The sequence below is a fragment of the Rhamphochromis sp. 'chilingali' genome (genome assembly GCF_963969265.1).
Source record: "Rhamphochromis sp. 'chilingali' genome assembly, chromosome: 10".
In the NCBI taxonomy this organism is placed as follows: Eukaryota; Metazoa; Chordata; class Actinopteri; order Cichliformes; family Cichlidae; genus Rhamphochromis; species Rhamphochromis sp. 'chilingali'.
Window position 1 is genome coordinate 35,921,625 of NC_137937.1, and position 26,101 is coordinate 35,947,725.

General features: G+C 42.5%; 2 protein-coding genes across 2 annotated transcripts in view; one reads left to right on the plus strand and one right to left on the minus strand.

Annotated features, from left to right (window-relative positions):
- Positions 1–697: 697 nt before the first annotated feature.
- On the plus strand, positions 698–8,178 carry LOC308404376 (piggyBac transposable element-derived protein 4-like; the record flags this gene model as incomplete). The annotated part of the gene is made up of 4 exons (XM_080894399.1): positions 698–782; positions 2,108–2,964; positions 3,054–3,488; positions 8,134–8,178. The coding sequence occupies 4 exons, from the start codon at positions 698–700 to the stop codon at positions 8,176–8,178; spliced, it is 1,422 nt and encodes a 473-aa protein (XP_080750525.1).
- A 1,046-nt stretch (positions 8,179–9,224) lies between these two features.
- antxr2a (ANTXR cell adhesion molecule 2a) overlaps positions 9,225–26,101 on the minus strand; it is an 81,522-nt gene continuing 64,645 nt past the window's right edge. Inside the window, exon 17 of the mRNA XM_080894263.1 lies at positions 9,225–11,748. Within this exon, the coding sequence (XP_080750389.1) occupies positions 11,710–11,748 (39 nt within the window). The 3' untranslated portion in view covers positions 9,225–11,709. The remainder of the gene's footprint in view (positions 11,749–26,101) is intronic.

A 26,101-nucleotide genomic window follows, 5' to 3' on the forward strand; every position in this document is an offset into this window, starting at 1 on the left:
GAAGGGAAAAAACAGGAAGTGAATAAAACAGGGACAACTAACAGATACTAATAGATGAATACTAGATACAAGAAAGAAAGTAACACTAAAAAAGACTAAAAGCTAAAGGAGAGCACATAACACATTTGGTCTCTTCAGTCATTTTATACCTGTCTGCTTGCATATGTGTTGTTGTGTTGGAGCATAATTTATTGTTTATCATGTAGGGAATTAAGCACACTTCTACAAAGCAGGCATGTGTGATATGAGTAAAAAACCCCAGACGTAACAGACTACAGAGAAATAGCAAAGTGAAGCACCACCACTGCTTACCTCGTGCATTTCTTTGTGCAGGAAATCAAAAGCACATTTCACCAAAGTTAACTCAGTTCTCATTAGTATCAGAGCTTCTCACTGCTTGCTCACCCACAGACATAATCCACTACATTAGCACCATTTCCAAACATCTGCTGGAGAAGTCAGAGGCGATCTGCTGCCTCTTCTGCTCATGCCTCTTTGGAAATGTGACATGATTACATACAAACACCTCCAGCCAATGTTCCCCTCTGCCTTCATTAAAATGCAACGCAGAGCGCTGCTGGCAAGGTGACTCGACCCGGGTCTGCTGCAGCTCCACCCCCATCGGTTCAGCCCAGGCTCCCAGAGCCCCACGCGATTGGCTCAGAGGGCCATCCATCAGTGCGGGTAGTGGGTCAGTATGGGTTCAGACGTGGAGCAGAAGCGACCACGGCTGCCTGCGTGGATCTTCTGCTCAAAGAAGACCTGCCATGAGCTGACAGCCAGTATGTTGGAGGTTTATCATTATCAGGCTCCAGACGGCCTGCCGACCCCTCCGGCCGGACAGGTGATCTCTCCCTGGCCGCCTGACTCAACATATGCCCCCGTGGAGCTTCAACACACATATTATGCCATCATTATTTCATACCTAGCAGGAGCTTCACGTAGCACAGCCCAAATGTAGGTGCAAATGCCGGCTACTGTGAAAAGAGCTTTTTCCCCCCGCATAAGTAGAAATAGGTTGGAGAGGGAAACAAAGCACAGAAATGGCATCCGTAACCTTTTGCATGTGTTGGCCATCTGCTCATTTTAGAACAGCTTCAAAAACACTTCACACAAGCGATTTCAAAAAGCAACACAAGATTTTTGTCATGTCGCTCACCACTGCCAGAGTCTTAGCTTAATATTTATCACGTTTGCAAACTGATCATAGAGATTTACTTTAAACACACACTCTAAGCACACGCAGACTCCACAGGAACTCCTGCTTATCATGTCACTTCACCTGAGTGGTAAATGGAAAGGTTTTCTTAACTGTAGCCAATGAAATGGCAAATGGCATTAAAATGTTTGTTACTTCAAGACTTTTATAAAGAAATTTCCTGTATCTACACTAAATTAAAATGGCCTTTTAATGTATAAACATGAACCACTTTACAAGAACTTAGAGTTCGTAGACCTCTACTCGACTAATCTTTGTTTAAAGATGGTACATATGTTAATTTAAATGAATTTAACAGTTAGAACTTGTTTTTTGTACTAGTATACTTTAAGGGTTGATATGCATTAAGTCCTGTTTTGATTAGACAGTTAAACATTAACAGGGCTGCATGTGTGTTAAACTATTTTGGCAACTGAAATGTTATGTCAAATACAAGATGGTATTTTTTAACACTTAAACCCCCGCGAGCCATCATTTTAGGGATTCCTACCTATAAAACCCGGAGAGCAGTCAAATGGTGGAAGTGGAAGCTAAATTGGCTAGTCATTCATATGTATATTAGGCTGTTAAGTAGGAATTCTGGAGGGAGGGGAGTGGGGGTGGGGGAGTGGAGTGTTTCAGTTTGCCATCTTGGGGAGAAATCAACACACATGGGTGTATGTCCTTTGTTGCTGACATTTATTGATAAAAACAGTACAAAAAACCAACCATTTGTACACATATTTACAAATAATTCAACATTGTCAGCAATCACTCACAATCCTGGCACTGCCATGGTACCTGTAGTCTGCATTTACCACATGTGTATCTTTTGCAGTGAACACATCGCACAGTGGCCTGATTTTTCTTGCATTTGTGTTTGACCTGACACGTGGCTCTTTTTTGAAGAACATGTGGGGACCTGTCTCCCTTTCACCCCAATAGAAGCGTACGCTGCAGATGGAGAGCCAACGGCTAAGGCCAGGAGAAGTATCTCGAGTCGCCTTCAGAGCTTCCTGTGTTTCGTCACTCTTGACATGCTTCGTAGCATTCAAGAATGGACTATTCAACATGCACAGCAAACGGAGCATGTTCATTGGTTCATGGACCTCCCTGAACTAATGGCATTTATTGCAATTGTGATCTTGCGGGGGGTTTGCAGGCTTCCATCTGTAAATGACTGCTGGTCAGCAAACCTGGGAAACCCACAGATAATTGGAATTATGGCACGAAACCGCTTCCAAAACATCATGCAACACCTACGCTTTGATGACAAGTCCACCCGCTGTGATCGAGCAAAGACTGACAAGTTTGCTGCAATTTCCAGTGTGTGGGGATCATTTGTCACCAACTGCATCACGTGCTACAACCCTGGTCTACATATCACCATTGATGAACAGCTTTTCCCATCAAAGACTCAGTGCTGTTTCCTGCAGTATATTGCAAGTAAACCTGACAAGTTTGGGATCAAGTTTTGGGTGGCTTGCGACCTAAAATCCAAGTACATTTGCAATGTCTTCCCATATCTTGGCAAGGACCCCAGTCGTCCCACTGGGGAGAGACTTTCTGAAAATGTAGTAATGAGGCTGATGGAACCACTCCTAGACAAGGGCAGAAATGTTACCACGGACAATTTTTTCACATCGCTTTCACTGGCACAAAAACTTCTTGGACGGAAAACCACCATCCTCGGCACAGTCAACAGGATTCGCAGGGAAATTCCTCAATCCACTAGACAGACAGATCGCAATGTATTCACCACTCAGGTATGTTGCAGGTCTTTTGTGGTTCTATGTTTATGTGTTTCATTGTGTGTAAAAGGGCTATGAAAATAACAATTTATCTTATTTCTTAGGTGTTTTCAACCTCTGCTGCCACGCTGACGGCGTATGCGGCCAAACGGAAGAAGACAGTCTATATTCTTAGCAGCATGCACAGCGTGGTTCAGACTGATAACACCACCAAAAGGAAGCCAAACACTGTCACCCTTTACAACAAAACAAAGTGTGGCGTGGATGTGATGGACCAGATGGTTCGGGAGTACACTGTCCGCAAAGGAACACGGCGCTGGCCAGTCGCCGTGTTTTATAACATGATTGACATGGCAGCACTGAATGCACATGTGCTGTATCAAGCATGCACCGGGACGAAGGAAAGACGGGTGGACTTCCTGGTGGCGCTTGCAACAGAGTTGGCTCACTCTCATGTAGCTGCGAAGAAGGCAAGAAAAGATCAGTTGCTTTGGGCAGAACCCTCCACACCTAGCCCTGGAAAAAGAGCCACGTGTCAGGTCAAACACAAATGCAAGAAAAATCAGGCCACTGTGCGATGTGTTCACTGCAAAAGATACACATGTGGTAAATGCAGACTACAGGTACCATGGCAGTGCCAGGATTGTGAGTGATTGCTGACAATGTTGAATTATTTGTAAATATGTGTACAAATGGTTGGTTTTTTGTACTGTTTTTATCAATAAATGTCAGCAACAAAGGACATACACCCATGTGTGTTGATTTCTCCCCAAGATGGCAAACTGAAACACTCCACTCCCCCACCCCCGTCCCTCCAGAATTCCTACTTAACAGCCTAATATACATATGAATGACTAGCCAATTTAGCTTCCACTTCCACCATTTGACTGCTCTCCGGGTTTTATAGGTAGAAAGGTAGAAGCCTGGGACTCCTAGTTAAACCATTTTTTCACACATGATGCAAAACACTCTGAAACCACAGACTATAGACTGATTAGATTAGAACTTTATTAATCCCTCGGGTGGGTTCCTCCGGGAAATTCAGTTATAGAACTCATATAGAACTTAAATAAGAAAAATAGACAAAACCAACTTGATATTACCCACTGGTGTACGGAGTCCTGTTTTTAAACCTGATTTTATTTTAACATTTTGTCCGTTTTGGAGCCTCAGGCTATTTAAATAAAAATGCTGTTAGCTAACTTGGCTAACTTGCTGACTTAGCTTGTTAGCATTAGCAAGGAACTTCCAAAGGACACTGAATGTTTAATAAAGATGGACATAGCCACTGTGATAGCCTTATCTTTTGTGAAGCTACGTGAGGGACCTGACTGAAAACCAACGTGCCACCAGAGCTCATTTTTGGATGTATTTTGTCCGCCTGGGAACAATCGGCTGGTTTACAGCTAATAATTGACTGTATATGAAATAAATGCCCTCACCATTTTGGAGTTTTGTAATTAAATGACCGAGGGTAGGGTCGACTGTACAAAAACAGTAAGACTGCAGGCTCATGGCGTAATTGTCAATCACATTTCCTGTTTAATTGTCCTTTCTGACTCTAATGTAAACTTAACATGATGTTATATCCGATAAGACCCCAGACATGAAGGGAGCAGAAGCGTTGTTTTCCTGTAGACTTCTGTTGAATCAGACTTCTGCCAAGTGCCCCCCAAACATTTCTGCAATTTAGTTCAATGTATACAGTGCCGATATGTTTTATATTCTAAGGTATAGAACAATACAGAGAAATCAGATGACCCTGTATGAGCAAGCATTTGGCGACAGTGGGAACAAAAACCTCCCTTTTAACAGGAAGAAATCTCCAGCAGAGCCAGGCTCATGGAGGGGCAGCCATTCACCTTGACCAGATGGGGGTGAGAAGCACTTTCTATACCAGGGGTGGGCAACTCCAGGTCTCACGGCCCGGTGTCCTGCAGGGTCCTTGATCCAACACAGCTGATTCAAATGGCTAAATGACCTCCAAAACATGTCTTGAAGTTCTCCAGAGGCCTAGTAATGAACTAATCATGTGATTTAGGTGTGTAGACCCAGGGTGAGATCTAATACCTGCAGGACTGAGGAATGTGCTATTAGTGCATGGGAAGCCATATATGACAAATAGTTGCATTGAAATATTCCAAAATGCATCAAACACAAACAAGATGTAACTGAAACTAGGGTAGGTAAAGCAAATGGCACCCACCTGTAGCTGAAAGTGACTATTTATGTAGTAATGCACAGATTTAGGCCTTTCTAATGTTCAAATGGCTTATTTATTAAAAACTAAACAAAACAAAAGTCAAACGCACAATCAGAAAGCATTTTATCACGGGTACCTACGTGAAATGATGTTTTTGGCACTTTGTTTGTCAGCCCTGGAGCTTTTGTCTCGATGGATAACATCATTTAAGAGCAGAACTGAGTCACTGTAGTTGCACCTTCCATCTCAGTTTTCCACATTCACTTAAAGCCACTGGAAAATCACACAACGTATTTTCTTCTCTTCCGTCACATTAAAGCTTTATGACTTGCATTACATATATGTGGCTTTCCACTACTTTGCTGTTCTCTTGAAATAAATGTACACCATTACCAACACTCTAATCATCTTACAGGAGTCCTAAATCTTTATCAGCATATATAGTATATTGGGCTTAAAAATTCACAGCAAGCTCACAGGAAAGAGCATCAAGATAAAGCTCTGAAATCCCAAACCGTCAAGCTCTCTTAATCCTCCCACCTGCATTTTCCATAGCCGTCAGTGAACAGCAGCCCTCCATATCGCCTGAGAAGGGGATTTAGTTGTAATGCTCTCGGAAATACAATGCATAAAATCAATTGTCAACTCTAACAAGCTGTTCTTAGGGCGGATGGACGGCCCTCTGGATCTGACAGGGTCTGGGCTCGGGCTTTGAAAGGTTAGCGGCTGTGCAGCGCTGCAGCATTTGATCCCACAGTTACCCGAATTTCAGAGACAACTGTGCAAATCTGGATAACCTGGGAAGCCAGACGGGCTTTCGGGGGGCAACAGCTGCTTAAGTCCATTCGCTGCCTGCCAGAGAAACTTTATCAGGGGAAGTGGAGGTTGAAATTTTATGGCAGCTAAGCCCCCTCCATCAAATTGTGAAAACAGAACCTTGTGGCACAGATCAGGATGGATTTAGGAGTTTGCTTGCTGTTTTCTTGGCTGCAAGCGCTAATATAAAAATAGAAGAATGCAAAGACCTTCGGATGCCGCTGTCCTCATGTGCCACTTTTATTCCAAGCACGACGTTAGTTTCCATCTGAAATACAATAGTGAATTGCAGGCAGACGCCGCTACAGTGGAAGGACGTGAATTTCTCCAGCGTTCAGTCAGAAAATTACCACCAAAATTCACTTCTCCTCTACGGCGCTTCATGTTTCTGTTTTGTAACGCATTTGTGAATTTCTTTCCTGCTAAAATGAAGAATATGTGCAGCATCTAAGCTTCTTTAAACACACGACATCTTTTGGGTAAATCGGCTGCTTTATTCTCCTCTCAGATGTCTTTTCATCTCCAAACTATTTTGTTTGTTCTAGTATAGCAGTGTGTTCATATGCACCGAGTCCATTTACATAGCACATGATGTATAAGCTTGAATGACAGCATGGTATATAAAGCGGCTCCAGTGAAGTAAAGGCAATAAAGCAGATGAGTGAAAAATGTGTGAAGAGTGTTTTTGGAAGACAAACTCTGCATCGCTGCAGTTGCATTTTGTTTTTTCTTCTTCTTCTTTTCATTTATGTGTTTTATTGTTTGTATTTAAGACAGATCAATGGCTACACAGCCTTCATAATGATAAAAAAAGGCTTTTTAGGTCTTGTTGGTAGCTCTGATGACGGCTCAATTTTCCCAGAAGGATAGCCAACTCGAACGTTGGACTTATTTCATCTCAAGTGATTTTTTTTTACCCCTTCTGTGTGAAGACATTCAGCTGGTGTTTGCTAGAAACTCGGACTCACATTTTTATGTGATCTTGCACAGCGTTCATTACTGATGAACACAAACCGAGAAAAAAAAGAATAAAGGAGGAAATTCATCATGCAAAATGCAGGAAGAAGGAAAAAAAACTTTATAAATTAACAAAATGAAACTGCATCGTGTTTGAAACAGCAGCAGTGTTCATCCAGTTAGAGCGAGGCTGAGGTAGAACACGTGTTTTGTAATATCCTACAAATTAATTTGCTAGTATTAAAAAAAAAACCAATTAAAATGCAAAAATGTAATTTTGATCATCACCACATCTTTACCTGCAGTTAGATTAGTCATGCCTGCCAGTTTCTACTTCTGTAGTTATTATCTTTTAATTCATTCCTTTATTTCAATGTGTTTTATATAAATATCTGATGTTTGCAGTTTAAAATCAGAGGCCAGCTTCTACATAAACCCACCCTGTGGAGGAAGTCGTCATACACCAGACTTCAGTCTAGAAATGTCAACTTTTATGGGCTGAATACTAAAGTCAGATTATCACCAAGTGCTTCCTGCAGCCTGCTCTGTTTAAAACAACCCCGCGTGTAGCTGCCGTCCTAAGCACAACGGTAAACAGAGCAGACGAGCTGATATTTCACTAAAGCTGTTTGTAGAGTTGTGCGATTTCATTTTTAGGAAAAAGATGATTTCTAATGTCTCTGTTTTCTAAAAGCTAAGTGAAGGGGCGAGAGTCTTCTCATGATTTAGTTCATTATTGAATTATGCTGCATTTAGAGGTTTTTTTCTTTAAAAGAAAATCTTTTTGACTAATCAACAATTAAAGGCCATAAGTGAGTTTTTCTTCAGTGTCTTTGTAAAAATTGTCAGATTTCAGTTACTTGAAAGGAAATGATCAGACTGTGACTCCTATTTTATTGCTGTCAATATGTCAATGCATTTGTGTGTGTTGTGATTATATAACTGGGGACGTTTTGAATACTTTTAATTTTAACGATTGATTAGTCAGTTATTCAGAAAACATTAATTCCCCAGTGGCATCATCTTCCATCTACTTATTTTTTCTGAACACTGAAACTGCTTTTACTTTAATTCCTTTGTGTGGGATCAACAAAGTTAATCTGATCTCATAGGCAGAAGACAAAAAATCGCTCTATAAGGATATAATAAATAATTACAATTAAATTAAATCAGTGTTAATTAGTCTTAATCCTGTGTTTTTGTTTCAGAGGAAAAAGAAATCGAGACTCTTTAAAGATCTCGTTCGACTGTGAGATGATGATCACTGCTACATTTATAAATTCAGTAAACAGCGTGCGGGTCTGTTCAGTACTTTAACAACACTCTGCTGACTTTTACTTTTGATAGATCAAAGTAAAAGCTCGATGTGCAGACATGCAGGTTTAAATAAACTGCGCCCCGTTTGTGCCGTTTGAATAGATTCGTTCATCCTCCGTCTCTACATCAAGTTTCATGAAATTTGACTTGTTTTTTTATGATTTTCTAGAAAGAAACAAAACACAAACCAACAACAACACACAAACACAGTTGTTATGACTTTACAACCTCATGTGAACAGCTGAGAGTATTTTGGTTCGACTATTTGTAACGTTAAAAAAAGTTGATTCATTTTTAAAAAAAGGGTTTTTACTAAGAAAATTCTGGTATCTGAAGACAATTTCAGTTTTATGAATAAGTAACATCTTTACTATACTTCAAAACTGACTCGTGGACTGCACAAGATTATTTCTCGATGTTTAAAATACCAGAAAGGACATTCAAAATCAGATTTTGCTGAACAACACTCATGAGTGAAGCATCTAAACTAAGAAAAAAAGTGTTTTCATGACACAACAAATCCTTCCTCAACATGGCGTTGGGGTTATTGTATATACAGCCTACACACACACACACACACACACACACACAAACTGACCCGTACACACACATACACACACCTCAGCTGGCATCTTGTCACAGCATGCAAATGTGGATAAAGCAGAAGGTGTACGAGCGCATATTTTTTACTAAATGGAAGACCTCATTTTTGGGGCATTGAAGACCTTGAAGGGATTTTGTGTGTGTGTGTGTGTGTGTGTGTGTGTGTGTGTGTGCCTCCGGTGACTGACTTCACAGGGGGAGAGGCTGCACACTGTCCACTCTGTCCACACACACTCTGTATAATCATGTTCCCTGTCGGGCCCTATAAATCTGTAAGGGCCCAATTAAAGATAGCCTTTAGCATGACCACCCCTACCAGCACACATGTGTTAAAAAGAGAGAAAGAGGAAGAAAAAACACACACACACAAAAACACTGTTCACTTTTTTGTTGAATGTATATTTGATACAACAGACTGCAGAGTGTACAACAGTGACAGAAAAAAATCAGATTAAAAATAAAAACAGTGTAAAACTCAGAAAAGCTTTAAAAACAAAAGAAGATGCAGCGGCTCACACGAATGCGAGTCGAACTTGGTCTTTAAGGTTCTACGTGAATATAAAAAAAAGACTTGAAGATATTAAAATGATAATTTACAATTCTGCACATGAAATGAGCCGATACAGAAAGTTGTGCATGCATATCGAACCGAAGCCGGAATTTGTTAAAAGTGGACAAAAATCAAAATGTGAAGTTTAAAGTTGTTGTAAAGATGTTTTAAAAAAAGTACAAAAATACTTGCATTTATTTAAAAAAAAGCATTAATTTACAGAGAGGTACAAGCAAATTTGATTTGTTACCTCTAAATGTACAACAACGGCGTATGTGGTGTGGGGAGGGGACGCAGCGGTGACTTGTGACATGCTGTAAGCAGGATGAGTTGTGTTGTGACTGCTATGTAAATATCTCATTAGTTTGGGTTAATAATATTCCCGTGCTCTCGGTCGCTACATAAAGAAGACAAGATCTAAGTGCTAAAATTTCTCCGTCCCCTGCAAGTCCAGAGCTGATGAGCCTATTAAATGTCAGCCTGCAAAATTATGCAAGAGGCTAAAAGCGTTTAAGTCGAACATAAATACCAGCGCACCCCGAGGATTCGATTCAGAATTATTTATGTCCCTCCGATCGGGACGGAGAGGAAACAAAGGAATAATTAGTCCGGCGTGCTGCTCGCCGCCCGTCTCACGCACCCTCGTGCCCACCGAATGCGAGACGCTCGCCCGTTCCCCCTCAAACTTGATGGTTGTTGAACTTATTTTTAGTGTCATTTGATAAGCTTCCCTGCTTGCACAGAGACATCCCACTGACCCAGCCACTGGTCATTGTCTATACCGCTTCCCGTCAAAGCCGGCACGCTTTGTCAGGTTTCGACTCGAATATCCATTTTGCGTCTGAAGTACGGTATCCAAAGTGACTGGATCATTCGAGCCTTTTTCTTCAGCTGCTGCCCCCTTTCCTCCCCCACAGTGTTTCCGCTCACACTAACATCATTTGGGATTGGCGTCGTGACAGCGCGCTTGAGAAATCCACAATATATTTAAGTACATATCCCTTCCTTTTTGGGTTGGGGCGGAGGAAGGGGAGGGGGACGAAATAATTTCTGGAAATGAACAATACTTATCCGTCCATCGCATCCGCTGCTTTGGGTTTACGTTTTGGACGCGGTGCACCGTCACCGTGGCGCCGTGTCCTCTTTTTCCTGTGAATAACGCGGTAATAGGTCATTCAATGTCAAAAGGCATAAAAAACAGACAGCCAGGTCTTCACAGGCTGCTGCTTGCTGTTGCCTTTAATTATTTTAATTAAACTTTGATATTCCGCTGCTGAGCGAACTAGCGAGTTGCGACGCAGCTCGGGAGCCCTCGGAGAATTGAGACGGAGAGTCGGGCAGTGTCGAGGCAGCCGCATCTATATCTTAAAACTCTTAACTGATAGGCCTGTTTATGGTTTGTGATGTGCTACGCCTTACTGAGCAGGGAGCAGACTGAACTGAAAACAGGGGCAAAAAACACCAAGCGCCATGTCAAGGTCTTAAAGGCATCAATCCCTCAAACCTAGCTGGAGATCACCCCGGTCAGGAGGCTGTCCTGCGGTCGAATAACGCTCTATTAATTTCCTTGTCCCGAGTGCATAATGAAAGGAAGGTGTATTAAAAAAAAACAAAAAACTAAAGGGGCAAAGTCTTGCTGGCTTCCAATACCTTGGGGCATCCTGTCTACAATTTGTCATGCGTGTGCACTTCTCAGTGTTAAAATGACAAGATAAACCAGTCAAAGGGCAGCCGCCAGGCATCCAGCACAGCCGAAGTTGGAGAGGAGTCGTGATGAGACATTGCCAAAAGGCAGTGGACTTCTGCACTTGCGAGGCCCGCTGGGATTATTCCGACTTCCACGCCAAAGGCAAACAGCCCCTTCCTCCATGTTTTTTTCTTTTTTTTTTAAAGATAGCTTCTGTCTGTGTCCACGAAATGAGGTTTTTCACAGAAGCTGCAATATGGTCAGAATATGTTAAGCCTTTGGTGCGCATGAAAAGCTAACCGTGTCTGAGTGCTAAGTTCTGGGGCACGCTGCATTCCTGCTTTGGCCTTTTTTTATTAAATAAAAAGATTTGGTTTGAGGAAAATCTAGTAAATAACTTAATAAATGAAAATTAGAGCACTATCGTTCTCCCCTTGTGTGATTTTTAAAACTGCAGAGAGGAAAAAGAACCAGAGGGGGAAACTTTGTGCACAAAGTGAAGCAGAGCGAACAGATAGTGGTTTTAGCTGCAGGGCTACACGTCTTTGAGAACAACCTGAAATTCTTCTCTTGTCCACAGCAATCAGCACATGCTGGTTTTCACACAGTAGTTCTTCTTCTTCTGTTTTACGCGTGCTGCACACGGCTGAAATTAACACACCGGCCCTGAAAATGACACACACACACACACACCGAGAGGATTAAGACTTTAGTAATAAACGTCCACTTTGCATTTTACTGCAGTTTTTCAAGCAAATTACACATTTTTTTTTAAAATGTCTTAATATTAAATAAAATGATTTGCATTTGATTTTGAATTTGCAGAATTTGAAAACATGTATTCCTGTGGGAGATATTTCTATACATATTATATATTCTTTAAATTGGTAAAAAGAAAAGTATAATTCAGACAGCAAAACAAATCAATCAATATTGCGATTATATTACAAAATACTGATATAGGTCTCACAAAACAATCCCCTTCCCCACGCACAAAAAAAACAAAACAAAAAACCAAACTGAAGAAGATTTTCATAAACACACACAGAGCGCGTGTAAACACACCGGGATGGATATTCAGAATAAATCAAATGAAACAAAATCTACACCGAGCTGAAATCTTTGTCTCAGCTTCAATCAAACGAAGAATCAACTGGTGACCCTGCAGCAGTGCTTTAAAAATAAAGTAAGCTCAAAATAAAAGAGATCTCAGTCGTCCCTGTGCTTTGTTTTATCTTGTGTGTTTGTAGCTTTGCCTGAGCCTCTCTGTGCAGCAGCGCCATGCTCACTAACAGTAGGCTGACTGGCACCAAGAGGGAGCTCTCGCACAGCGAATCCCCAGCAGCCCGTCAGCCTCCATCCTCACATCTCTGCCTGCGTGAGCCTCCTCTCTCTCTCTCTCTCTCTCTCTCTGTGTGTTTCCTTTAGCCTGACTCCAGCATCATCCAGGTGCTCAGCTACACTTCATTCACTGATGCTAGCTGTGGAATTTGTCTTTCACTCATTGTTTTACTGGGTTGTTCTGTAATTTCACTGATTCTTTATTACGCAAAGCTGGCGCCCTCTGGGAGGCGAGAGATCTGGTTCAAACACAGGCCAAGAGGTCACAGGCCACAGACCAACTGCACAAGAGGAGAGTAAACAGGAAAATCCAGCATGTAAACATCTCCTGATCTTCTGCATGGAGTTTTTGGCGTTTAGGTTTGGCGAATGGTCAATTCACACATTCAAGAATAACAAGAGTACAGTTTGGACCCTTAACTTTCTGAGGTCGAGGGCGCTCCTGGGCTGCCTGTGTGGAAAGTTTCTGTAATCCCATCGTTAACATGATCGATTGAGTTCTATACATTTGATTTTTTCTGGAAATTAATCCCTAAATCAAACCTTTATGGGATTTATGAGCTTAAAGAAGAAGAAAAAAAACCAGCCTGCTTTTTATGCAAGTCCTGCAAAACTCATGAACAGGTACTGCGGCTGGCAGGGTTCATAAAATCAGGATTTCTGCACGGCTGCATTGCTCTGCAGGAAGAGCAGCTCACTGACTCACAGCAGCAAAGAGTAGATGAACATTTTATTTCTGCTTTTCAACACAGAGGCAGCTGAAACGCTTTGAAGATTTCATCTGAAAGGCCCCGATTCATTTCCTGTGCTGCATTTGTACCGACACGGTGACACGTGCACATGTTCGAGCGCTACAGCTGCTTCTTTCTCCTTCTGTGGAAACAAAAGCACATTCTTTCACATGCAGGCCTAACGCCGTCCAGGTGGATGCTTCCTATTGAGGCACGGCGGACAAAAATGACCAGGACTTTGGCTCCCGAGCTGCCTGCTGAATGTGGAGCTCAGCAGCCAGCTCCTCTGGTCCCGGAGCTCTTACAGTATCTGCTCTACAGTCTGGCTCGGGAGCAGAAGTGTGCACGGACCGACTGTGACAAGGGCTTTAGACAAGCTGGAGATTCTTCCATTTCTCATTATTTGGCAAGGCTGGTGGGTGTTTGGTGGAGGGGTGGGGGCTTTGCTCCATCTCTGCATGATAAGCCCCTCGACGTGTACCCTCTGCAACTAATCTCACACAGTCAACAAATAAGGCACATCAGATGCTGTTTTGGCCGCGGCCATCAGAGCGGCTAAGTTCAGTGGATTTTACGGGTTTTACGTTGCGGGGGCTTGCGAGGGAAGAAGCGTTCTCTGCAGTGGCAGAATGGCAGGCGAAGCAGGGGGATATGGTGCGAGGGCGAAGCAGGTGCAGCACAATACGGTCAAACCCATTCCAGTTCCCCTGTTCCCGGATGAACGGGGCCTGACTTGGCAGGGAGCGCTGCATTGTAACTGGGCCATGTTGGAGAGACGGAGGCCCACCTGTGCCACCCGCAGCGGCAGAACAATAGTCTGAATATGTCAGCACGGAGCGTCGGTGAAGGCTCATCAGACGGACGGCAGCGTGACCGCGGATGGACGGTCGGATTAGTCAGACGGGGAGGTGGAGAGACGAGAGGAGGGGGGAGTGGGTCAGAGAGGGTCATCAAATCCAAATGAAGACTGAGATTAATAAGGTTCATTACAGACACCCCCCGCTGGCTTTCAATTGAAACTAATGGAAACAGCTTGCAATAAATTAATAAATATATTAAATAAACAAAATAAACGCTTTAAGGTTGTGATAATTTTTAACGTACCGTAGAGGTAAAACACCATAAAAATCACAGGATTTACGCACCATTTACTCACAGTTTTGTTCTGCGAGACTCTCAGCACGAGAACAAAAACTTCCAAAGTGGAAGGAATAATAATCTGATCGGGGCCGTCGCCACCTACGCCGCAGCCGTGTTAGGAGGCCTTCGCGGCGTGCGGAGAGGAGCCGCAGAGGTCCACGTTCGTCCAGTCCTCAGACAACATGTTTGTCACTTGGACTGTCGGCTCGTTACTTGAGGCACAGCTCCAGAAGTGAATTGGTGTGCGCGTGTTTGCATGTGTGATTTTGACTCTCATCTCTCGCAGCGTTCACACCCTGAGCAGCTCGAGTCCCCCACAACTCTTTGGAGATCTCTGCTGCACGAGGTTGTGAGACTCTGCAAACTGTTAGTGGCGACTAAACTCTGCGAGATTTTTTTTTCTTGCTATTAAACGAGCCTGCAAATCATAACCAGCAAAGCTTCAGTGAACTAACAGGGAATTTAAGGAGCAGTACTTTTCCTTCTTTTTGTGCTCGAGTCGTGCATTTTCACAACAAATTCGAACCACAGATTGGCTGCCACATGTCTGCGTGAGGTTTAAACTTCACAGCACTCCTGTTTTACATCTCGGTGCCTTTCAGTAATATGAAACTGCAATATTTAAGGTGTCCCTGTCTACTTTTTTATTATTTCAGTGTTTTCATTTACTGCATTTGTATACTGTATGTTTGCATGTGTATATGCATTGACTACTGACATCAACTTGGAGAGGGGATGACTTGAGGTTGTGTAAACTCTTCAAGAAATGTCACATGACCTCAGAAAGCTTTGGCTTTAGCAAACCGGCTTTCATAACTTGTGTGTGTGTGTGTGTGTGTGTGTGTGTGTGTGTGTGCACTGCAACTGTTTCCAGAGTCAACTTTCTATTTAAAAGCAATATCTGCACACAATCACTCGGGTCCTCGCGAACTTATTTAGAGTGAACTGTATCTGCTGTTGACATGAACACAGATGAACCTGGAGTCTGAAGCGTTTGAAATGTTTGTGCATGAAATGCTTTTAGTAAGCCGGCACAGCTGCGGACCCGGCTTTCATTTCACTAAAGAAGCGGAAAATATTATTTTCCGTTCACTGCTGAATACTTTCCTGAATGTGCAGGGTTTTGGGACACGCGCAACAAGGGTGGACTTACACCGTGACAACTTTCTGGGTCCCCCTGTTGGCTGGAATAACACAAACCTGAGCATGCATTCCAGACTTTCTTGCACTAATTAAGCAAATAACTTGAAAACCGTCAATGATTTATGAGCTAAAGAAAAACTTGGGTTTGTCAGAACAAGTTTGAAATGTTTTTCCATCGGCGTTTTTGGGAGATTGCTGGAAATAAACACAGCTGATGGAGATTTAGCTGCTTTCCAAATGTTTGTATTGGCTTGGTGTATTAATTGATTGTATAGTTTGTCACATTTACAATATCAGAAACCAAAAAAAAGAAGATGCACGAAAAGAAGAATCCATTTAGGTTACAGAACGAATCTCCCATCTGGACTGTAGTGTGAAAACACTTGCAAGCATGAGAGTTGTAATCCAGTTGCAAGATGCTTATTTTGCAGTGATAAGCTACAGGCTTTGAAAGATTTTATTACCAGAACAGAGACTTTTTTTCCACATTAGGGCTTTGCAGCGTATACAGTAGCTTAGTTAATCTAGGGCTTACTTAATCCAACAGCAACACTCATCACTCATTATTCCAACACTCGTCTCTGGTTGAGACAAAATGTTAATAAGCTGAGCAGCAAATTCATACTGCAAAGTACTCGCGTACAGTTATGCATGTTGCATTTCTCTTACAGTGACCACGTGTGGCACGAGGTCAGGCCGCGGTTTTTCATGATGCACACATCATATGTCAGAGTAGTGACCCTAACAATGAGAAAGATCACACGTCCAACACGACTGCGACAAATGCTTCTGACACTTATGAAATATTGTATCCATCGATCGTCTGCAAAATTTAAACCACTAAATAAGAGACTTGTCCCAATGAAACATGTCCGCTGTATATGAAGCAGTAGCATGTGCACCCAAAATCTTTAAATACATTTTTAGAGAATATCATAAATCCTTTGTAACAATAAATAACAAAGCAACAATCAGCTTCCTCAGATCGGTAACTTCCTGATCCGGTTTTCGGACACCACCTCCACCATCTTGGACCGGAGCTGGTGATAAAAGTTTCTTTACTGCTCTGCAGCTCAAGATGATGGAGTTAAAGTCTGTCCGACCGAGAGACGAGAGATCAGAGACGTCTACATGGGTCTGAATACAGCAACGACAGCGAATTTAACAGTGTGTTTGTTAAATGTACCACAGGTGGTCATCAGGAACTAAACTATCAAAATAAAAGTGAGGAGACTGTCCAACAGTCGTGCCGCTGCCTCAGAGAGATGAAAAATAAAACTACACTTCGCGTACATGTTACTTTGACACAGTCACCTCTAGGGATGGGTATTGATAAGATTTTAACGATTCCGATTCCATTTTCGATTCTGTTTAACGATTCGATTCCTTATCGATTCTTTTTTTTTTTTAAAGGAGAACACTAAAGTCGATTAGCTTAGAACTGTGTTTTATATCTTCTCTTTGAACAAGATAGAAATTTAGGAGTAACATGGCCTTACAAACCCAACAGTGAGATCTTAAGAGAGCCACAGCCTACGGCTCTTCAATGGGGTGTCACAGGGTCCCCAGGAAAAAAAATGTATATGTAAAATAATAAAATAAATATTCTCCTGTAGCAATAACAAAGTTTAACATAAATTATTCTGTAGCAATTACACAAGAATATCCAGTAATGTCCTGCCTACAATTAAACACATTCACTTACCAAAGTGAAATCGGGGGCATCTGCTGTGGCAAATGGGTGCAAGCCTTTGACCACAAACTGAGTCACTGCTCGGTGACATTCGTCTATCCTGGCCTGAAAGGAGACGCTACCGGTAGACTGCAGCGAGAACTGCCAGCATCTGAGCCAGACTCTGTCTCTCTCATCATGGTTATCTAAATGCAACGCACAGTAATAGCAGGTTTTGTAATAAGGTAAATCGCGCTAACATAATATGCAATGCTAATTGATTAGTTACCTGCAGTATTAACGGGAGAGGACGTGGAAACGCTACCGCTGCTGCTGGGTTGAGCTTCGCTAGTCCGGAGCGGATCAAAAACACGACATTCGTTGAAAGCAATCGCGTGTTTTTTGAGCAAATGCTTTTGCATGTTCATAGTGTTTCCTCCCTTTGATGAAATCTCTACTTTGCAAGTATTGCACGTTGCCCTGTTGTCATCCTTTCTCATAAAGTGTAACCAAACTTTTGAGCGTTTGTGCCGCTCAGGCGCCGTGTTTCCTACTGGGTAAAAGACGCTACTCAACGTGATGACGTCATTCGGGGCGACTGGAATCGATAAGGGAATCGTTTTTAAAAGTGGCAAACGATTCCAAGGAATTGAAACAGTGGGAACCGGTTCTCAACAAGAACCGGTTTTCGATACCCATCCCTAGTCACCTCCATCACATCACTTTCAGATGGCAACAAACACAGGAGGCTGTTTTCCTCACCTCAGCAGATACCACACCACAAATCAACCGCACGTCTCTGGGATGAACAAGTACGTCTAGTCCGTCACACTGAGGCCTCAACATCCTTCCTCCAGAAACCACAGGAGTCCCCAGAGGTTCAGTGTAAAAGCCAAAATATTACTTGATATCCTCTCTGAACTATTTCACTATTGTGTGAAGATCATTCTCTCAAATTAAATTACATATTGGTGAGAGACTTATGACATTTTAGCTTTAGCAGGCAGAGTTTGCTCAGGACTTCATTTCATATTTTTCATGTTTGTTCTGTTTGTGCAGGAAACTAATATCAGTGCACCACATTTGAACTGCCTGCCCCTCCTCCCTTGTATTAAAGGGCCTTACTGCCTTTGCATTGCAGTGCATTACACACTATCCTGTGCTGATGAGATCAAGGATAAATAAGCATTTTAAGACTAATTCAATGACTATTTTAATATTCCTGTCATGACCAATCTAGTCCCGAGTCCGTGTTCCCTCTCTGGGTCAGAGATATCGATAACAAACACTGATAACTTTCCTGATTGATTCACGGCTCCTCTTTATATCAATATGTTTTGAATGAGATAATATGAAGTAAGGATTAGACACCAGTGATTTTTTATTCTTTCGTGAGACTGCTACACTTCACACTTTGACTTTAAGTAGATGCTGTACAGGGATGGATATATGCTACCATCCAACGGATGAGGATTCACCGGGTATCCTGTTAACTAATAAATACGAAGGTTCTTCAGGGACAGAAATTTTATGAAAGATGAATGCAAAGTTTCCTTCCATGTTCAAAAAAATCAAGGAATCAATTCTTTAGGGTTTCTGAACTAAGCTATAAGCTGCTTAGTTTTAGTAATCTGCTGAGTTTTCATAAACAAAACACCAAAAACAGACAAATCCGATACCATGTGACCATGTTGTTGTTTCCTGAGTTACATTATGGATTAACTTGATTTAACTTAATTTAAGCTCTTTTCTTAAACCTTATTTAAGACTTCTGTGAGCCCAACAAAAAATGTAAACATCCACTTTTTAAATCACACTGACAGCAGCGATCTGAAGAGAAATAAAGGTGCAATTTAATCTGTTGTGTTTTATAACAATTTCAATTTATTTGTTATAAAAAAACCAGGAAAAATTAACTGGCAATAATGCAAAATCAGACTGTATCAGTGCGTCTAAAGCAGGAGCAAATATAATTTGCCTCAGAGACCTGCAGGATGAGATTTTTGTATTTTTAAGATGTTTAAGCTACGTGAATTAAGCATCCCACTGTTACCATTAGACAAAAAGATAAACTTTAACTAACACCACCGTGTGCTGGAAATTCACACGGTGACGTTCCTACAAACTTGAACACATATCCACGTGACGTGAACTCAAATCGATTTAATACTTTTTAAGTTTTTTATTAGTAAATGTTTGAGACTTTTAAGAACACGCAGCCACCTTGTGTATTTGTGCAGCGTTGGTTCAAACCCAAGTACAAGAAAGCAAACGCTTGATTAAAAAAAAGGTGTGAACTATTCCCTTATGAAATCCACGATCTCCCGGAAGCAGCAGACTTCGACATGTTAAAAAACAACTCCGCGCGGTGTCATCCTCCCCTTCGAGTCTCTGCCTGTCGAGCCTCAGCCACCAGACATGTGTTCTGTTTTACTCGGTGTCCTCTGCCACATATTGAACAAATTAAAAGTTCAAGTTGGACGGAGAAGCACAGCTGCACGGGGACAGAGGACAGAGCCAGAGTGTGAGCAATCCTCCCTTCATGAGGCTGCTGGCCCTCTTCTCACAGCCCCTCGTCCACACACACACATGCTCAAAGACAGACACACACATATACACTGCCCACACAGCACTGCCATCTGGCCTGCTGGGAAATCAGAGCCACCTGAGACTCGGCCAAATACATGATGCTCGCTGACAACTCGGGCATTTCTACTGATTGTAAAGAGATGAATAAAGATTACACAAGCACATAAGGTACATTGGAGGAAAAAACAGTAACTCCCTTCAGTACTGCTGTGAAGTTCAGCAGATAGCTCGGAAGAAGCTGGCAAAAAAGTACGACTTTCAGGAGGAAAGTTCCAAAACAGGAAAGAGTTTCCGTTCTTACTTAATGGCCTTAGGAGCTGTGCGTATATGCAAACACTATAGTGCAGTGAGCCACAATACTACACGCACTTCGATACTCATTAAGCTTCTGTGTCACTACCAAAAACGTGCACCTGCATGGTCAAAAGTATGCAGACAGATAAAGCACAGACTGGATCGTGTGCTCCTGTAACAACATCCGTTCTCTGGACTAAGCTGGCCGCTGGAATTTGCTTCCTTTCAGTAAAAGATCCAACACTGATGCTGGGTGTTAAACTCTGAATATATCCAAATATCAAAAGTGGTGTACAAATTCTTGATGAACCGGTCATATATGGGACCCTCAGCGAAAATTTGAGACACACATCAATAAAATATCAAAGTCATTGTTTCCGCCTTATACTTTGTTTACTGCTGGTTCCACATCTCTGTCCAACAATACTGCGTTTTAAAAACCTAACCATGTCAAGTCTGAAAATTAGCTGAGGCTAGAAGTCCTGCATATGCTGCAATTTACTTTAATGGATCAATATTTGTTTGTACCAAGGTTTTGCATAGAAAACACTTCCTGAAATACATTTTCAACAAGGAATCAGTAGAAAGGATTAAATGTTAGCACAAAGTCCAAGGAGTCTAATTCACACCAGAAAATAACCTATTGCAAAGCAAAAGTGCAGAAACTGCACATCCCTCGATATGTTAACTTTAGTCCCAAGGAGACTGTAGACTGCACCACGTCTGCTGTGATATCTGTTCCATTCATTCTCTTCTCTTGTCCTTATGAGGGTCGTGGGGGTGCCGGAGCCTATCCCAGCTACCATAGGGCATGAGGCAGGTACCACCCTGAACAGGTTCACATTCACATATATGGGCAATTTAGTGCTACCAATTAACCTAACCCCACTAACTGCATGCCTTTGGACTGTGGGAGGAAGCTGGAGTCCCCGGAAAAAAGAAGAGAACATGCACACAGAAAGGCTCCGCCCAGAATCTCCAAATAACTGAGAACATATTCTGTGAATCTTTAAATACACTAATTGGCCACCGTTTAAATATCACTGACACCTTCTGTTAATTCTGTTCATCATCACACTGATTATACAGAGCTCTGCTGAGAAACCTGGGGCACTCCCCAATGGCTGCAGCCTCCCTCAGCAAGACAATAAAAGAAGCTCCTAAGATGTTGTCTCCAGAAACATGACAATGATCCCAACCTGAAATATCCACTGCTGTTCTAATGCAAGACACCTCCAGAGAGTCACTGTCCAAGCCCCTAATACATTAGCATAGAATAGAATGAATAGAACAGAATAGCCCTTTATTGTCATTGTACACGCACAACGAAGACACGGGTGCACCACAGCGACTGTGCTGGAATTAAATATAAATATCCAGGTCTGTGTAGTACTGATATATACATTCAGACATCTTTAATAATTCAGTAACTAGGATTTGCAGTTGAAATTGCGTGACGATAAAGTTGAATTCTCTACACTATATTTATATTTCATGGGTTTTCAAACTGCGACGCCGCTTTGCTTCTCTGTGAATAAAGCGGTGGATGATGGGAAATCGGGCTCTGATGGCTACTTGACTGACCCTGGGAGCAGAGAGGGAGTGAGCGACAGCTTGCAGTAAAAAAGTTACGCTAACAGGCAGCAGCATATGGTCTGCAGACTGTCAGAGCATTGCTGGCTCCCGTTTCTTGCAGACAGGAGAATATTTCAGCGGAAAAGAAAATCTGAAGGCAGAAAAGAAAAAGGTCGAGTTATTTGGGCTGCTTCTTTTTTTACGTTTCTGCTGCAACTTTGAAAACTGTGTCGATCAGATCGGGAGGATCTTGCAGCAGAGTTCGTTTTCTAACCATTACAGCAAGTCAGCGGCCAAAGTCAAAAGATCAGATCTACAGAAATCTGAGAGCTGTTATAGTTAAGAACTGATTCATTTAACATTAACAAGAATCTAGATTGTAGATTTTTTTGTTAATGTTTCTTCTCTGTGCATCAAACTCACAGCAGTCGCGCTTTTGCACGTCTCAGTTACACGCTAGCCTTTATTTTCCTCTGTTTTCCGCCCTGTGCCGCGACCCGGAGGCGATAAAACAGATGCGTTTACGCTGTGAAGACCCCAGCCCCTTCCTCGCCCAGTGTTTCCAGACAATACAACTGTTGCTGGCACACTTGCATCTTTCTATCTCACTCCTCTCCCGCCTGGCTGCTGTGTGCTCGCCCTCTTAGTTTTTCTTCACTTCTTTGGTTTTGTTTTCATGCCTCGTACACGATCATTATCTCCACTCTCATGCACATCCCACGCTACTGCTTCTACTGTCTCTCACAATCCACGTCTTCATTTTGTATTATAGATTACTTCAACGGCAAGGACGTGTATCCCCCCCTTCGGTTATCACAACTTTCAAGCCTAATTTTTTCTGCACACACATCAAATGAACACTTTGAAGCCTGATATTTAGCAGACAGATGTATCTACTACTGGGTCTATGCTGCTGGGATAATCTCGGCTTTTCGTAGCTCCTTTTTTACCTGACTTGGCAGAAAAACTATGAACAACTCTACATCAAAATCTCCAAGAAGTCTGTGAGAAAAAAGAGGAACAGCCATTCTTTCACTTCTAACTTCTTGCATGTGTGATCGGTTTACTTGCAAATAAAGCTAAAAAACTACTCTGCAGGCAAGGCAACCTCTCAGTTTCCTGCAGAAAAGGTGTAATTTTAATGCACAAATACATGTCGGCAAACATTTGAGGTCTGTGCTCGGTTAAATTAGGTTTAACCACCTGATGATGAGGACGAGCTTGTTGGTAAGCAGGCGGTAATCTGTACCTGTACCTGTTCAAGCACGCAGCTGATCATCGTGCTCAGTAAAGCACCAGCTAAATGTCTAACATGCACGTCCTGCAACAGCCTCTGCATCGTGCGTTTCTCGCTGCAGAGATAAACAATATCTCCGGAAGCAGCAGTACTGTAGGTGCAGCTGTTTCCTGCCCAGGCCTCCTGCTTGCTTCCACTCACCCCCATCCTCTCTGGTTTTGTCAGAATAAGTGCACATCATTGGCAGCTAAAAGCTCTGGGCACCGTCCCTCTGGTTGTTCCAGAGAAATGCCAATCGTTTTGGCGTCAACGGGGCCCTCACAGACGGCGCATGAAGGCACAGATGGCACTAATGGACGAGCAGAATCCAACCGAGGGACCGGGACAGAGCCACACCGGAGCGCCGTCCAAATAACTGTAGTGTGAATGTACTGTATGGCCAACGCGTCACTCTGCTCTAGCGGGGCCGGTGCCACGGCAATGCGACATAAAGAATTTAAAATGATAAAATAATCATAAGAGAGAGAGACCGTGGGAGGATCAGCGTGGAGTGGTGCCAAGAGGATCAGACAGAGGAGAGATTGTTCCTGGGCTGATATGTGCTGAAGCGATTTAGACAGGCCTCATCCAAGTCAACCCACTCCAGTCCGACAACTGGGTATACAGCTAATGGACAGACTGAAACACTCTGTGCCAAGGAAAAGCCGCTTTATAGACTGCACCTTCTCCTGGTACAATGGTACTTTTGTACAACGTGCGAGCCAGCCGATAGCCTGTTCCGAGACCCGTGAGGCGTCAGACTCGCATTTAGGCTTCTTTCTTTTTTTCCTCGTTGACGAAATCTTTCCCTGCGTTTCCACGTGATGCCCACATACTGCACAATTTTAACATTTGTTGTGTAATGCATTCAGAAAAACACTGCTATGTCTCTTATTTAGCTAGTAGTGCTAAACAGATGCTTGTAGGAAGAACTAGTCACAGCTTTTGCTGGTGCTAAATGGCTCCCAAAAACCTGTTTGGAGCGCCGTGTACTTTTGATAAAAGTTTAAATACTTCCAAGCGGTCATGATACTTTATGTTTGAGCTTTTTTCAGCCGTCTGTGTGGTTTCTAAAAATGCAAGCGGCTTTCAAATAGGAGTAAAAAAGCGGATAAGTGGGCAGCTTGGAACTAGAAAATTATAGAACGACATTATAAAACTACTGACATACATAGAAAAAGTTTCTCTGGTGCAAGTAGGGCACAATAAATATATCCAATCTGTCCTAAAATTCCAAAAAAGGTATTAAGCTGTTGCACACTTCAGGTAAAAACATGCGAACTAGCAGCACCGGAATTCTGCAAAAACAAATAAAACAAAAAGGAGCCAGTTCTGCAGCGGACAGTCAGCTGTTTAGTGTCCCAAAAGCTCAGATCTACAGTGCAACGCGCTCAGATAACATGTGCAACGCTTCTGAGTAAGGACGCCAAACCAAAAATAAAGAAGGGGGGCATTTGTTAATTTTTCTTCTGGGTGCCACAGTGTATCAGTGTCCACAGAGAGCCAGTGGGCTCATCTGTACTTTCAAATTATGCGTCATCACCACAACTGTCCTCACAGAGAGGCCAGGAGAGACGCCACAAACACTCGGAACTGCACTAAAAACATAAGCTCACATCATGTCTCTCGGCCATCATCAACAAGCATCTTTTAGAACTTAAAGCGTGCGGAATATTTGTGCGTGTGACGCTCAGAGGAACAAACCTCGCTGCTGCTTAAACTTGAGGGTCGTTAGACATTTAAAGTAAACAAAGGCACCGATAATTAAATTATGGACAAATACGATTCGTGTAGCTGCTGGACATGTCAGTGTTTCTGCTCGAGGACACATCACCACACTGCAAAAATGTGAAGCAAGGTAGCAAACAAACAGGCTTTTGCAGACGACACAACGCTGGGGGATAACTAAACACCGTGCATGCTGGACTTACAATGCAAAATATTTCAAAGTTACAGACGGCAGTGAGGTGACAACAATCGCTCTGAGTCAGCTGGTGCGATTCTGGCGTTACAACATGAACAGAAAGTCATTTCTGCAGTCGTCATCAAGTCAAACATATTTTAATATCAGTGCATCCTCCAGCTAAATGTGGGAGAATAACACGTGCCCCTCCTCAAGGAAAGAAAACTTCCACAGGACAATAAGAAATGCACTGATGATATTCACAGACGTGTAAATGCTCATCAGTCACTCAGCAGCTCTGCAGCGCGAGTCTGTTTGCACAAGTGAAAAATGCATTTTTTTCGTTGGTATATTTGAAATGTTGCCGCAAATGTGACCTCAAATGCTATCTTCATCATTTATGGATCTGTAACATTCAAAATAGGACAAAGAAATAAAGAATGTGGGGATGAGAATCAAGTTAAGAAAAACTACTAAAAGCACTGAAAAAAGTCAAAAGAGGATAAATGTGTCTTTGAACTATTACACGTTTTCTATTTTTTCAATGCTATGTTTAAGAATTTGACATTAGATTTCAGCTCTTCGGTTTCCAGTTTTCTTTGTAACATTAACGCCAATTATTTACATAATTAACGCGTCACGTAGTAACAGGACATCTTCAGGAAACCACCGACATACTACTTCCTTTTTTTAGTCTTAAAGGTTCTTTTTATACAAATATTGCAAATATCCATTTTGGCCAAACTTTGTTGCCTCAAATGAATCTGTCAATATTTGAAAAACACAGATGATTCAATCTTCACAACCTATTTGTAAACAAAGGTCTTAAGATGACTCACTAGCAGCAATGTGCTCTTACTTCGATGCCAGTCGTGTTCGTCAGAGGAGGCAGATATATTTTCAAGTGCTGAAGAGCTCAGTTTGAAATGAAACTCTTTGATTGGCCTTGATTTTTGGAAAGTGTCCTTTTAGTGTGTGTGTGTGTGTGCGTGTGTGTGTGTGTGTGTGTGTGTGTGTGTGTGTGTGTGTGTGTGCGTGCTCCTGTTCCCTGCGTGGGTCCCCCTCTTCCCCCTCCACCAGCGGCATGCTGGACGGGGTCACATGCGATCTGCTCTGAGTGGAGATGCAGGCCATGCGACAGCGAGGGCCAGTAATTGGAGTGAGCTGTCAAGATGGGGCGGTGTGTTTATATATGTGTGTGTGTGTGTGTGTGTGTGTGTGTGTGTGTGTGTGTGTGTGTGTGTGTGTGTGTGTGTATGTGTGTGTGTGTTTGTGCACATGCCAGGGCGGGTCCCCTCCTACAGGGTGCCACACATTAAAGTCCCTGATGAGACTAATGCAGGAGGAAACGGGTT